This window comes from Pristis pectinata, chromosome 18, assembly GCF_009764475.1.
Source record: "Pristis pectinata isolate sPriPec2 chromosome 18, sPriPec2.1.pri, whole genome shotgun sequence".
In the NCBI taxonomy this organism is placed as follows: domain Eukaryota; kingdom Metazoa; phylum Chordata; class Chondrichthyes; order Rhinopristiformes; family Pristidae; genus Pristis; species Pristis pectinata.
Window position 1 is genome coordinate 27,880,268 of NC_067422.1, and position 16,522 is coordinate 27,896,789.

Below are 16,522 nucleotides of genomic sequence, written 5' to 3' on the forward strand. Positions count from 1 at the left end.
AATAGTTATTCTATGCTGAGATTGATTAAGCATACTGTTACTGTTTTGTGATTGTATTTATGTTGCTATTTCTTAATATACATCACTTACTTTATTCCTACATTATGAATGCTCTCTTTATTAAAGTCAAGGTATCAATACACAGCAGCACTCACTCCAAATTCAAAATACCTCCCTCAATTACCCCCTTTCTTCAGGCTTTTAATGTTTAATGTTATGCCACCTACTGCTTTGTTGATTTATCCAATTTTCTCTCAATATCCTTTCAGTTTCGTGATGTCCATTCCTCTGTATTTTGCCTCTTTACCAGCTGTTCCTAGATCTATATATTGTCTCCCAATTTTGTGAATTATGTTTGATACAACACTTCTGTGTAGGAGCAATAACGTTCAATGCCGCATGGGATAATGCTGGGGATGCAAGTTAAGTTTAGAGCTTGCACACTAAATTATGTAGAAGAACAAGAATCTCATCGTGTAACAAAAAAAAAACAAAAATTAGTAGTGAGAAGCTGAGTTAGCATTTCAGATGAATGAAGAGTCATCACAGCTGGAAATTGTTGGAGGTCAAGCAAGTCTGGAGAGGCAGAGAAAGGTGGAGGCTCATGGCGATGAGGAAAGAATAAAATGAAAGGTCTGTGTTGAGGTAGAAGGCCAGAGAGGTCAAATAATAACAGTGGTGACCATGCAAGGCAGTGAAGGAGAACAGAAGTCAGGAAGAGGTACAAATGCAAAATAATTAAATGAAATTTACCAAAAGATTGTCTGAAATAAAAATGCTGGAAACGCTGACATGCTGATCAGATTACTGCTGTGTCCTGCACCATGAAAAGAAGTGACAGATGAACTTGGTTCATCACTGTTCTTCATAGGATTATCCTGTGTACATAAGTGTTTGCATCTTTTAAAACTATAAAGCTTTATTTATACAGCACAGTAGCAGGCCCTTCCGGCCCAATGAGCCCGCGCTGCCCAATTACACCCATGTTAGCCTACTAACCCGTACTTCTTTGGAATGTGGGAGGAAACTGGAGCACCTGGAGGAAACCCACGCAGTCACGGGGAGAACATACAAACTCCTTACAGGCAGCGGCGGGAATTGAACCCCAATCGCTGGCGCTGTAATAGTGTTACACTCATCGTTATGCTACCGTTCCGCCCATTTCATAAGAACATCGTATATAAGGCATTCTGGGAAGGCCTGAGGAATGTGCTGGGCTGATATATAAATGTAAATTCTTTCATTACATTATTTACAACTAAACATCAGCAATGTACAGATAAAGGAGAATGCTTGAAGTAACCAATGTTACGACAACATGTTAACAAAGGATTTGATCTTTGTATAGTTCATTGTACAGTGCTAGTGTGAGACCAGCATGCACAGTTCATGTTTATTTGACGTCTACTTCATTCTAGCAAGAACTTTCAGTATAAACAGCCAGGAATATTTTGTAGTCCTGTTAATTCTTGCAGTCCTGTGGGAGAAGTGAGTTCCAATTCATGGGGCACTGGCACTGGTACTGGGGGAGGAGCGAGCTGTTCTATTGGGATGAGCTTCATCTGAACCGTGCAGGTACCAGTGTCCTGAGGAATTCCATGTATAGGATTGTAGATGGGGCTTTAAAGTAATTAAAGGGGATGATGAGGATTCTAGATTTGGGAAGTTTAATAAATAAAAAAGAAATGAGAGAGTTGTAGCTCTGGATAGTGAGGAGGAAAATGAAGATCAGAATGTGACAGGAAGCAAAATAAGCAGAAGTAACTCTGGTCTAAGTAAAAATTATTTAAAAAAATCAGAGCTTAAGGCTGTTTCTCTGAATGCACATAGCATGTGCAACAAGGTAAATAAGTTGATGGCACAAATAGCAACATATGAGTATGATCTATTAGTTATTACAGAGGCATGGTTATAGTGTAACAGACCATGAACTTAATGTTCAGGTTATTCGATGTTCCAAAGGAATAGTCAGAGAAAGGAGGCAGGGAAGCATTGTTAAACAAGAAGGTATCAGAACGGTGGTGAGTAGTGATATAGATGCAGTGGATAGTGACGCGGAACTGGTCGGGTGAAAGTAACGAAAAGCATTGGAAAGAAGGCCTGGGTGGGAGTGGTCTATAGGCTCTCAAAGTGTTGCCTCTCAATAGGACAAAGCACAATTGAGGAGATATCAAAAGGTACGAATGAAGAAAACCTCAATTTGCATGGGTATATTGATTGGATAAATCAAACTGGCAAGGATATCTTGGAAGAGGAACTTGTGGAGTGCTAAAATAAAAACTGATAATGCGGCCTGACCTGCTGAGTAATTCCAGTATTTCATGGTTTTATTTTAGATTTGGAGTATCTGTAGTTTTCTGACTCACAATCAGTGGAGTACATGAAGGATTGTTTCTTAGAACAGTATGTTACAAAACCTACCAGGAACAGACTATTTTAGATTCGGTCATATGTAATGAGGAAAGATGATTAAGAGATCTTGTGGTTAAGAATTCCTTGGGAAGTAGTGACTACAACATGGTAAAATTCCAGATACAGCTTGAGGATAAGTACCCCAGATCCAAAACCAGTGTCTTCAACTTAAATAAGAGGAATTACAAAGGTATGAAGGTAGATTTGTCTAAAGTGGACTGGGTAAATAGGCTAAGGTGAATGGAAGAGCAGTGGTTAGAAATTTAACCAGCAATTTCATAACATTCAGCAGAAATTTATCCCAATTAAAAAGAGGGATTCCATGAGAAATATAAATCATCCATGGTTAACAAAGGAGCTCAAGGGTAATGTTAAATCAAAAACCAGAGCATACAAAGTGACAAGGGCCAGTGGTAGACTTGGGGACTGAGAATTTTTCAGGAATCCACAGTGAAAGACTGAAAACCGAATAAGGAAGAGGAAAATCAATTATGAGGGAAAACTTGCAAGTTATAACAAAGCAAACAGTATGAGTTTCTACGAGTATATAAAATAGGAAGAGGGTGGCTAAGGTGAGTCTAGGAGCTGCTGGAGGATGAATCTGGGGAATTAATAAGAGGAGAGAAAGAAATAGCAAATACGTTAAATAGCAAGTACTTAGCATCAGTCTTCATGATGGACGGCACCACAAGTATCTTGAAGATAGCAGATGGCCTAGCTTCAAAGAGCATGGAAGAACTTGTAATAATCCCGATGACAAGGGACAGGGTATTGGAAAAACTAATGGGACTAAAGGCAAGTATGTTGCCAGACCCATTGGCCTGCATCCAAGGGTTTTATAGGAAGTGGCTGCAGAGATAATGGACTCATTGGTTAAAGTTTCTACAAATTAACTGAATTGTGGGAGAGTAACAGCAGATTGAATAACAACAAATGTGACTCCCTTGTTCAAAAAGTGAGGGAGATAATAGGCAGGAAACTATACACCAAATAGTTTAACATCTATTGTGGAAAGATGTCAGAGTCAATAATCAGAGTAGAAATAGCTAATCTTTAGAAAAACTGAATATAATATGATGACACAAATATAGATAACAGGGCATGTTGCGATAAGATTATCGGACTCTTTGACAGGATAGAGATAGGTGCAAAGATTTGGCAGATGGAGTTTAATGTGGGAAAGTGTGAAATTATGCACTATGGTAAGATGAATCAAAAGGCAGAACCATTATCCAAATGGAGAGAGATTATAAATAAGTTTACTTCAGAGATACCTCAGTATTGTTGAACATGAATTACTAAAGTTAACAGGTAGGTGCAGCAAGTGGTTAAGAAGGCAAACAGAATACTGGCCTTTATTGCACGAGGTTTAGGGTTTAAAAATAGGGAAATACTGCAAGAGTTGTATAGGTTGTTTGTGAGTCCGCACTTGGAGCACTCTGCAGGTTTGGCCTCCTTATTTTAGAATGGATATAGTAGCATTGGAGGCAGTCCTAAAGAGATTCAGCAGGCTATTTTTTAGGATTGTCCTATTGCAAGAGGCTGAAGAGTTTGGGTCTGTTTTCTTTGGAGTTCTGAAAAATGTGGGGTGATCTTATTGAAATGTACACAATCGTAAAGGGGAATGACAGAGTATATGTTGAGATGTTTCCACTAGTGGGAGAGTCTCAAACAAGGGGACATAGACGCAGGTTAAGGGGGTACACCTTTAATACCAAGGTGCATAGAAGCAAAGGAATTCTCTATTCCAGTGGATTGTGGAGTCTATTTAAAGTGGAGGTAGATAAATTTTTGAAAGGTAGGGGAACTGAGGGATATGGGGAAGGGGCCTGGGGTGGATCAGCCACAATCGTATTGAATGGTGAGGCAGGCCTGAGGGACCAGGTGGTTTACTCCTGCTCCTACTCTCTTGGGTTCTTGTGTTACTGTTAATTGCTACTAACTGCTGTAATTTCACTGTGTGCATAAACAGTTTCATTGTTCATATGGCTAACACGAGGGGGCATAATTTTAAGGTGATTGGAGGAAGGTATAAGGGGGATGTCATAGGTAAATTTTTTACACAGAGAGTGGTGGGTGTGTGGAATGCACTGCCGGCAGAGGTTGTGGGGGCAGATACATTAGGGACATTTAAGAAACTCTTCGATAGCCATATGAATGATAGAGAAATGGAGGGCTATGTGGGAGGGAAGGGTTAGATAGATCTTAGGGTAGGATAAAATGTCAGCACAACATCGTGGGCCGAAGGGCCTGTACTGTGCTGTAGTGTTCTATGTTCTATGTTCATACAGAATCAGAAATGACTTGAAAAGCTGGTTTGAGCATTACTATATCATCACAATGATGAGCCATTGTAAAAGTCTTCAGCTGTGTTAAATGTGGCTCACAACAACTGGGTAATTTAGAATAAAGTTAAGCCTTGTCTGGTAAATTGGATTGCCTGAGAAGATGGTCTGTGAAATCCTACTGCAGTGAAGTGAAGGCAATGGAAGGAAAATCATGGTTTCAAAGCAAAACATACAGGAATAGAGTTGGCACAAAAATCCTCAGAAGCTCAGATCAAGGTTCTTTTACACAGCAACAGCTCCAGGTACCCAATCCCTTGGAACTGATTTATATATCAGAACATTCCTGGTTTATGAGTTGAGTACAAAGGGAACCATTGAGCCTTGCTACAAAGTCAGTCTGCCTTTGGCCTATGTGGTGATATTAAGAACACATAACTGTAGTCACAGTCCTCTGGTCCAACTGACTGAAGTAAGACACCAGAAACAACATTTTCTGTAAGTGGAGAAGAATTAATGACTGTCTATATGTTAAAAAAATATTTACCTGCCCCTGTATTTGGAGCCAAAAAAATTCTAGATTGGTCCCAGTTGATGTAAATTCTGAATAAGCGTGCATCAGTTCTGTCATACAGTTTTTCTTCTGTACTACTTCTTTGTACTAGAAATTTATTCTTCTATAATAAGCAGAGGCCAATGTTGGTTTATTTTCATGAGTCTCTGTTATGATACGAATCATTACCAGAGCTAAAATGTATGCCCAAGTTTCAATGCCTGCAAGCGTCTGACTACATGTGAAAATAGTATAAGGTCCACATTTACAGTAATATAATCAACATGGCTTTCGGTGCTTTGCAAAGCCAAACACTGGCGATTGTTTTGGCTGTAATACGTGCACAGAGATGTGATTCATTGCTCTGTTTCTTTAGGGAAACTATTTGGAAGGAACGTGTGAGATTCCTGGAGGAGCGAGTTCTAAATGGTTGGCCATCGTTTACAATTTGGAATGCTGGGAAACAGGGGAGAAAGTTGTACAGATGTTTGTCAGCTGCCAATCAGAAAAAGGTATGTTTAGGCAAACATCAAATTATTAAAGGCCCACAAATCAGAAACAATTTATCAAGTACTGTATCAACGTCTTAGTATTTACTCCTCCATTACCCAATTTTTATTGTTGGGTAGGCAGAGATATTAAAAGACTATAGGGTAATTTTTCACTTGCACAATTGAGCATAATGCTGGGATGAGTGTGATCATCTAACCCATTACATTACTAGCTTTTCCCAGTGATAGTCTAAAAACCACATCTTTGCCTTCATGTTTTTGTCTGATTACATTTCTGTGAGACCGACTTTTATATGTTGCTTTAAAGTCAGCATGTAAGGCATACCGTCGCTGCTGCTGTTATCTTTCCATTGAGTTCATTGAACTGATCTGCCATCATCAGCTTTCTGTCCAGCAAATAAAGTCAGCATCAGCTCTAGTGGTGTTTAACCATTCTATGTTCCCACTAAATCCAGGTACAAATATGAACACTCTTGTTTTGGGTATGAATGCAGTACAACGTGCAATGTATTATGAAACAGGAATGAAAAAGATAAAGACTATCTATCATTTCAAAGCATATTGTATTGAAGTATCACGCATTGTACCACTACAATGTTAAAGCTACCTTATCATATTTTTAACATCGTTGGCCACCACTGGCCATATTAGATATGTGTTCACTAGGATTCAGATATGTGTGCTTGCTGTCACAGAGTTTTTTTCCTCAGAACCAGGATTTTTCCTGAGAACAGATCTCCATTGGTCAGTGAACTTAATGAATGAAGGTCTACACAACCTTTATTTAAGAAAATGCCTTGTGAAATTACAATGACACTTATAATTTATGGAGCTAAATGGTTAAGATTGAGATTCAAGGCCAAATGAATTGATAAAAATGGTGAAACACGTCACAGAACGTAATGATTTCAGCAATGCTTGGATTGTGGAAATGGTTATTATGAAATAATGGAAAGATTCTGTCAAAGCAAAAATCCATTGCTAAATGATGACTTAATTGGAGTAGAATCCATGTCATGGAGTCTGAAGGTCAGTCTACATGACTTTTTTTAATTCTGTGGTTTCTTAAATGCTCGAAGAACACAATCGATTGCCTATTTTTTCATACACCTTAAGAACTGGCTTCCAACGAGTATTTTTCAAAACTTTGGGTTGAGCTTTGGATCATAAACTTTAACTGAAATGTGAAATCTGCATAAACTGAAGTTTTTAATTCCTGCTAACAACTTCATCTCAAGGAAACTGCAAACAGAAGGTGGATAAATTTTGGAATTTCCACCGATGACATAACTTTTTAACCTAGTCCTTTCCCAAATGTTAATAATTGGGTTAGTATTGTAGAAGTTTAGATATTGTGTAGTCTGACACTGTCTGAAATCTGCAGCATTTATGTCATTCTGCTTTTTGACACATTAATGGCCCATGTATCCTGAAAGGAATTTAAAGCTCTCTACTAATCTAATCAAATGCTATGCAAACTCTTTACTACCAGATGTCAGGGAAGGTAAATCAATCCATTCAGACCATTTCTCCAAAGTTATATCCCTTAGCATCTTTCTATTTGGTATAACAGCTAATGTTACTTGTCCTTTAGTGGCGTGCTTCAGATTCCAGGGTTAATGAAAATATCTTACATTCAACACATTTGTTATGAGGCTCTCAGATGTGGCTCATTTAAATGAGCTCACACTGCTTATGGCTGAATTCCAGGATTTGGCTGTGTTTTTGTTAAGATTTTCTCTTATACAAAGGAACAGACTTTTATTTTTTATAGAACCAATGATTCATTAGATTTTTCAGCTGAAAGAAAATGTTAACACACAACCAATTGTCCATAACAATATAGAAAGTGATGAATATATTGTGGTTTTAAAAAGCAAATGTATTTGTTTATGCTGGTTACCCTACCTTTAGACTTAACTTCCATTTGCTGGCAATCCTCCCTTCAGGGAAGCCAGATTAGCTGTATCACAGACATCTTCATTACTACCATAAATATTTCACCATGACCTTAAAGAGCTGGACTCTACCCTGCCAGTTATCTCCCTTTCCATACCTGGTAAAATGGTCAACTATTGTGTTTTATTGAAACAGCTGAAGGAAAGTTTATAGAACCTGTCCATTTAGGAAAATCAGATTCATTGGCAAAAGAACCAGAGTTCAGAACAGGCCCCACCATGGAACACCAGAAAGCATCTTAAATTAATAGCCGTCAAGACTATACTTCCAGGCTTAATTAGCCATCAAAAACATTAATGAGCTCTCATTATATATTAATATATTCAAAATCTGACATACATACATACGTTCAGAACCCGTTCATTGCCCAGGGACAACCTGTATTTAACTAAAATCAATTAATTCAAGAAACTGTAAATTTATTAATACTCACATCTGTACCTTTCCTTTTGAAGTAAATGGGTTCGTTGTTCATGTGCCAGAACTAACCTGGCACAGGTTCAGTGGCAGATTCCCCTGCCTAAGTGGATCACAAATCATGCATGTTTCTAGAACACTTATATCTGCGTGCTGTTCTCATATAAATATTCAACAGCTGGTTGTAGTGAAGTCCAGCTGGAAAGACAGCACGAGGATTTGTTCACTGTAACTTTATTAGTTAGGCTATCCATCTGTATTATAAGGTTCACCTTTGTATGCAATCAATGCAAAGCAAAGATGTTTTTGTTTGTTTGCTACTGACAATGACTTTGGATTAACAGCGAGCTCAATAAGTATTCACAAAACTCAGAAATTCACATCTCTAGAATGTATAAATAGGAAAGAGTTGAGAAATTTAACAATTCTATCCCAAGATTTTTCACATAGACTCACCCCCACCATTTGAGTTTGCTGGATGGCATTGCTCATAGATGTAGCTAACTCTATGGTTTCTGCCTTGCTTCTGTCTAGGTTGCCTCCTTTTGTGATGTGGATCAAAGTAAGATAACAAAAGGCTTCTACACTTATGAAGAATCAAAGGTAAATTCCTTTTTTGTAAATACTGCTTAATAACATATAAATATTTATAGAAGTACACAGACAGCAGTACTGAACCTGCACCCCATCCTTGCATCATCCCCTCACTTTCCCATCCCTGCACCATCCCCTTACACCCAATCAGTTTTTTAAACATGAATATTGCAGTGTGCAGTCTGTGACTTTTAAGGACCTGGATCTCCAGAGACTATCAGAGTGATGTATGTTGGTTTCATCCATGAATTTTCCCTAAAAATTAAGTTTCATGTCCTGGTTTGGGATGAGGGGTAGTAGGCTGATTCAGGGGGATGCAAAATCTTCCCATTAATGGCATCCCTTTCTTTACTTTGTTCCCTTTTATCTGTTGGTAGTCACAACACAAAACATGATGTATACAGGCCAGAAAAGACTACACAATGTTTAGTGAAAGAAAATGCATTGAGCTACAACATGTATGGCATTCCCTTCTAATTATTTTTTTAATGAAAACAAATTATTTTCTAATGATCCTGTGGTTATGAAATCATAGGTTATACTCATCTTCAGTGTGTCTTTTAGTACTGGATTGAAAGATTAAGGTGTTAAAACGTTAAGTTCTGGAATATTCATTGATATAAGACCTCAGTTTCAGTCTAAAATCCTATGTGCTTTCTCTCACATTGTCAACACCATCCATTATGAATCCCTCAATTATATTATAGCTTTATAATTAATACCCTAGTGTCTGTAACTGTTACCTTGTATGCATACTGGTAGCTTAATACATGTAACTTGAGAGATGGGAGCTTGTAATAGCTTTTTCACAAAATAGTTTAGGGATTATAAAAACAATAAAGATTAATGATTGGCAGATAAGATCTAATTGATACTTACCTAATAGCTTGCACTAATATCACTTTGCAACTTGGTAAGAATTACTGTACAGGTTTAACCCTCTGAGTACCTGAATTCCTTTGTAGTTCCAAACTTAGGGCAATAGGGCTTCAGTGTTTCAGTGATGCCAAACTCCTATAGTTTTGAAAGAATAGACATCAAAAGAATAGAATGAAATTCCCCACATAGAGGTCATCCTTTTTTTCACCAAGGTGACGTTGATCTTGATGCTAGATTAAGCCTTCACTTACACTATAACCCCTGTGTCTTTGTAAGGTGTAACCATGTTGTGCTGGCAAGGTGCATGCATCCCAGTGCATTCTGTGCTGAGCCATTTACCCTGAACTTCCCAAAGTGCCTTCAACATGTGGCAATCAATTGGCTGAGTTATCCTGGGTCAGAGACGGGAGCCTCTGATGACAGAGTACTCATGGCAAAGGGTAAAAGAAATCTATAATTGAATTTTTTCCCATCAACGGTGGACATCTGTAAGGGAGAAAACTAGTGAAAGGCACAAATTTCATATAGAATTTAGCTAGCATCATGATTACCAATATATATGTTTGTCTACATGACATTGATTTTACATGTAGGTGTTATGCTCAGAGATTACAAGGATTTGATTGTCATTCATTCACAACTCTTCTTATGTCCTGGCCTTTGGGCTTATCAAATGTTTCCACATGTGTTGCGCTCCAGGTGTTCTCTTTAATTGGTACAGAATCTATCTTCACAACTTTTTTATTGTGTTGATACAAATTTTACATCATCTTATCTTTAAAATAAAACGTTATACCATTGTGTGATAACCTGCCTGGTGTAAGTCATGAGTGATGACAATCTTAAAAGCTGGCTGGTGATAGTTTAAAGGTCCAAATCACTTCTTAAAGAGAAAGTACATCTTATTGCATGATGTAATGGCAGGCAGAGAGTGGGACCTGTCACTATCCACTCAAGTGGGTGTGTGAGACTGCCAGGTCAACCAGGCAGTAAGGATGGATGGAGATGCGCCATTCACTCAAGAACAAATTGATTTCTTTTATAATTTCCAAGGGTTAACTATTGTTAAAATTTAGATTGAACTCTTGACATATACAAGCGCACAGTATGTTCAAGGTATTGCATACTTACAGCAACTTGCATTTATATAGCACCATTACTGTAGAGAACCCTGACAAATATCTTTGCTTCTTCTAGATCAACCCAAAGCCCAAAATTCCCATTTGCCATTTTATGGAAGCCAAGCCCCCTTTCATCATCTGTGTGAAGCTGGTGAGTGAGAACCAGTTGTTTTTAGTTATTAAATGTACAATGCAGCAATGATAAAATCGACATGGGTGTAAGATGCTCCCTTTAAACACACTGGGGCCCAGTTTCCTGCACTCCTTTTAAACTAACCAGGCCCTGTTTGCATTGTCCCTTTAAGCTCACCTGGTTCACTTGAAAATTTAATGAATTACTTTGCATCATCTAAAAAAAGGTGAATTAGAAGTGTGTTGGTGTATTCATAGCCCGGAAAATCTACCGATCTAGCACTACCAAGAGTCCTGAGGGTGCTGGATTATTAGAGTTTTCATGTAAGTAAAGTTTGATCCTCCAATTGATCTATTTTCTACCCGACCTGGGAATGTTTGACACTGAAGGTACATGTCAAGTTTGGAAAAAGTAATGCATATTTAGAATCAAAAAACTGCAGATGCTGGAAACATATTTATTTACAACAAGAAGTTTTCCATTCATACAACATACAACATGTTTGTCCACTGCTGTTGCATTTCAAAAAGATTGAGGGAAGTGTGAATGGAGTATGCAGTATTTGAATTTGATCACTGGTCAAATGAAATAGCTCAGACTGTTATTTCAGTTTTAATGCTCATGCGGTGACCATAAATCTTTTTCTTTTGCTTTCCCTTCAACATCTACACAGAGTAATTATCTCTCATTCTCCTATTTTGTTTTATTTTCCTTCTCTGAATATTTTCCTCACTAATTACCTGAAAATATTATATCTTCTGTAGAGGAAGAAAAATGCAGAATATTTTGTTATTCAGAATTTGAGCTGCTTTTGCTGTAACTATGTGTAGTGCAGTGTTTTACATTGAGACTGTGCTCAGCATGCTTAGAACATAGAACAGTACAGCACAGGAACAGACCCTTTGGCCCACGGTGTGGTGTCTGCGCCGAACACGATGCTGAATCAAACTAGATCTCTTCTGCCTGCATATGATCCATGTCCCTCCATTCTCTGCATACTCATGTGTCTAGCAGCCTCTTAAACGCCATTATCATATCTGCTTCCACCACTACCCCGGCATCCCATTCCAGGCACCTACCACTCTCTGTGTAAAAAAGATCCTGTCCCGCACGTGTTTATAAACTTTCCCCCTCTCACATTAAATGCATGTCCTCTAGTACTTGATATTTCTACCCTGGGAAAACGATTCTGACTGCCTACCCCATCTATGCCTCTCATAATTTTATTAACTTCTATCGGGTCGCCCTCTCAGCCTCTGAGGCTCCAGAGGAAACAACCCAAGTTTGTCCAACCTCCTTATAGTTCATACCCTCTAATCCAGGAAGCATCCTGGTAAACCTCTTCGGCACCCTTTCTAAAGCCTCCACGTCCTTCCTGTAATGGGACGACCAGAACTGCACACAATACTCCAAGTGCAGCCGAACCAAAGTTTGATGTAGTGCTTACCTTTCAAGCTGTATATGCAACACTTAAAGCTTTTATTCCTTTGCAGAATATTTTCATAATTCATTGTTTGTCTTCTTGCATTTCTGACTACTGTGGGAGCTATTACCAAACTGCTATCACAAAGGCCCAGACTAATCCAGGAAAACATGTTCAAATTTTACCATGACTGTTTGAAAATGTGACTTTAGTGAAGAAAAACTATAGAAATAATGCAAGTAAAATAACATTGGTATCATTAAAAAAGTGATTAAGAAACTAACAAATTCTGTTGGAAACCCAGCTTGTTACCATCCTCCTTTACAAACTAACAACTGTCATTCTTGTCAAGTAGTCTATAATCGTGAGATTCATCTTGTGTGGTTTGGCAATAAGTGTTTCACTAGAAGAACTTCATTCGACAAAATGTTCAGTCTATTCTCACATCAAACTTGACAGTTTTAATTGACTAGCTCAAGCTGCTTCCTTAGAATTTTTGAGCTATTAAATAATAATTACAATGATATCTTCCATGGTTTTTCTACAATGATAATAACAAAAGCTTTACCTGTTAGAAGTTTGCACACATGCACCCGTACTTTCCAAAAACCTAGAATGGAAGTGCTTCAACTCCAAAGGAAATAATTATTAATCGAGAGGGTTAACCGGATGCAACTTAGACGATTACGGGAGGATAATTTAAATACTTGCAGAGTTTTTACATGGATATTCTTTTAACTCCAATCTTTGAGCAGGCAGACTGGAAAAATGGGATTTGTGTACAAAATGGTGCAGCTTGAAACTGAATTTCTGTTGTGTCGTTGCCCATGGCCTGATGTTTTAGAACAATGTTAAAATTCAGTACGAACAGTGCAAGTAAAGCCTGAGTTGTTGCTGTGATATATGTTGGAATGTGGAGGTGCATTGACTTTGGATGCTGGCATGATCGGTCATGGCAATGATCCTGGACCTCCACCATTCATGGTCAACTGGTATCTAGAAGTGATGAGGATGGTGGGAGGGGAGAGGGAATGAGTGGGGAAGACAGGAGATGGTGGAAATGCATGAGAGGTACATGGAATTGTGATAGCAGCATCAATCACTCTCCCTGCATCACCTTACAGTGCAACGCACTCCCTTACACAACCCTTCTGCACTGCGTTGTGTAAAATCCTCATGAGCATTGACTCTTACACAAACAATATGACTCTAAGACCCTTTTTGCAACACGTTCCCAAGCAACCACTCCATGCAACACTTTCCTATGCAAAACCCACCAGTGCTATACCTCCGTGTGCTCCATTTCCTTGTGCACACCCTCTACTGCAATACCCTCCTATGCAATAACCTCCCCTGCAACATTCTGGCATGCAACACCCTCCTGTGCAACACATTCCCAGGCAAACTCACTTCCAATTTGCTGATCATTTCCCAGATCCATGAAACATGTAATGTTCAAGTTGATTTAGAGCCATGTAGACCACTTTTCAAATTGCCACATCTCCTAAGAAAGTGAACTGTATCAATAAGTACCTACCGTTTTTAATTATGAAATCCTGACTTTGATAAAGAGGCTTTTTGTAGGCATTCAAACTCACCTCCGATAAACTCAGCAGTGCACACGTCGGCAAAAGTCGTTAATGTCCTGGAAAACAGTGATATCAGGCTCCCTCATGTGATACCCCTTTGTTACCAGAAAAGCAGGAATTACCAGTCCATTGTCTCACATGTCAGCTCTGACCTCAGGTTGCAGCCTTAAAGGATTGTACCACAACATAGGCAGCACTTCTGAGCAGTATTGAGAATGCATGTTCCAGTGATGGAGTGGGGTGGCAGAGTCCTCACAGGGAGGTATACAAGTCTGCACAAGCTGCTGAAGATTTGTCCACAAAGGAGGCATCTTCCTTGTGCAAGTACAAAGTTTCTGCACACCTGAGATTTAAACATCTTACAATGGAACCTGCCCACAATTTAGATTACACTCTTCAAAGCGATTAAATCATATGACTTGTCAATTAATATCTCGTCAATGTTTTGGCTTTGAGTGCATTTAAATCAAGATTTAACACCCAGCTAATTTGAGGTTCAAGAGAAGCTCCAAAAGACTACATCATGATGCTGACAGGAGGCCTTAGAGCACATTTATTTAAACTGTCATTACCTGTGCCTTTAAGGAGGTAAAGGATATATTGTGTTCAGCACTTTGATAAACAAGTGTAAATGTAATTGAACAATGGAGGTTCTTTATTTAAAAAGCAAGATGGAGGATGACTTTTGGAATCAGGTTTATAGGATACCTGGGCCACAGCCTGAGATGTTCTTCTTGAGCTCTGACCTGTATGAAGTTTCCAGCACAGCATTCACAGTTCCAGTAGAGGATTCAGTGTCAACATCTTTGATATAAAAAAAAGACTTTAGTTATTTTAGTAATAGGAACACAGAAAAGATTACATAAATACTCAGGTTTTCCTTCTTGGCTTCCTGTCAGTGGCTAACCTGCACACTGACTATATGGTTCAAGTGTTACTCAAAGGGGAGGCTTGTAGTCACCTGCCACAAAAGCAATAGTGACTTAACTGCAAAAAGATTGCTGGCATTATTTTAAGCGGAGACATGCACCTAAAAATCACTAACTGATTACAATCAACCCCTGGGGCAGGTGAGCCTCTGCACAATTCTCACTCATCACAGTTTAATTAACACTGGGTTATATTTTCTTTATATTTTCAGAAATACAGAAGTGATTGAGAACAAATGCCAAAAGCATGTGTACTAATTAAACATGAGTCCAACAGAAAACAATCTATGGACAGTCACAGAGGGAGCTCATTTTCATTTAACGAATCCATGATCAATGTGTGCATAGAGTTTTACATACATTGTAGAAGGGTGTGGGAACACAGTTGTTCTGATTCTAGTTTAATTATCCTGATCTAGAGGCATGATTTTAAATTTCACCATGTTCGCTGTAGAATTTAAACTCAATTAATTAAATAACTCTGGAGTAGAAAGCAGGTTGATGATGAAAATACTCAATTGCTTTTAAAGCTATCTGACTGATTAATCTTCTTTGGGGAAGAAAATCTTATCATTGTTACTCAGTATAACTCCAGGTTAATTCTTAACCATTCCCTGAAAAAGCTTAGCGACCAACTTAATCATATGAAAGCTGATGTGACAACTGCTGCATCTGTTAATGAAGATGGTTCACTATTACCATCTCAAAGCATTTGGAGATGGACAATAAATGCCATTCTTTCTACATATATATTTTAGAATTTATACAATCTTCCATGCTTTGGCAGCTCCAGCTATCATGTTCTGTGACTCTTGTTTCAGGTATAATAGGCATTGTTCAGCAAGTGCCTACCACGTACCAAAATCACACTGAATCTGAAAGACTTTTGGCTCTTACCACAACACTGTAGCAGTAGTTTTAATGCACTTTCATTTTATTTCTTCAACTTACATTTCTATATTTGGCCCAGAATGCTCCAAAAACAAACCTAAAAGTATCTTACCGTTTGCTTTCTCTTCAGTCCATCTTGTATCTTGACTCATTTTGACTTCAGAATACATTCCATTTTTCAGCAATTTGGTTTACTTTCCAGGTACATGTTCTTCATTTTAATTTTAAAGAATGGCTTTGACAAAAAGTTTTAATTTGCAATGGGGTATTGTTTTAGGAATATCCTAAGTGCTGTGACACCTTGACACCCATTTTAACTTGTGTTGTATTGACATCATTCGCAAAGAAAAGAGTGTTTGCTGAGCAAAGACAATCCCTTTTAAATTCTGCTGTGACCAATAATAACTGCTTTTAAAATTATTGCAGGTGAGTGGAATCTATCCACCCATTTATCTAATGATTATCTGAAAATTACTTGGGGAAGCAGGCCAATGTCTGATATTTTTATTGGTGTTTGCCTCCAAGAATATTTTTCCCTGATTAACTTTTTTTGGATTTTTTCACTTGATTTATGAGGGTGTAAAATTGTTAATGTTAGAGGCAAAATTGTACCAGTGCTTCAATTGTGTCAATGTGCACATTGTTAAAGATTACGAGTTCTTTAATAAGGGACTTCAGTTAAATCTTGACACATTTTCGAGGTAATTTGGAGCAACAGATATTTCATGAAGGAATAAGCAGCAACGTTATCCAGAAATTTATTTCTTTACTAAAATAATGTACAATCTGTTCTGCTGCATCCCAGAGGGTTGTGCAGTTTCGAGG

At 38.2% G+C, this 16,522-nt stretch overlaps 1 protein-coding gene across 4 annotated transcripts in view; it reads left to right on the top strand.

Annotated features, from left to right (window-relative positions):
- The window catches only part of b3gntl1 (UDP-GlcNAc:betaGal beta-1,3-N-acetylglucosaminyltransferase-like 1), a 263,296-nt gene that overhangs the window by 217,714 nt on the left and 29,060 nt on the right, over positions 1–16,522 (top strand). For all 4 annotated transcript variants that reach the window (XM_052033304.1, XM_052033305.1, XM_052033306.1 and 1 more), the window contains 3 exons: positions 5,627–5,762; positions 8,673–8,741; positions 10,809–10,883. In XM_052033304.1, coding sequence (XP_051889264.1) covers positions 5,627–5,762; positions 8,673–8,741; positions 10,809–10,883 — 280 coding nt within the window. The remainder of the gene's footprint in view (positions 1–5,626; positions 5,763–8,672; positions 8,742–10,808; positions 10,884–16,522) is intronic.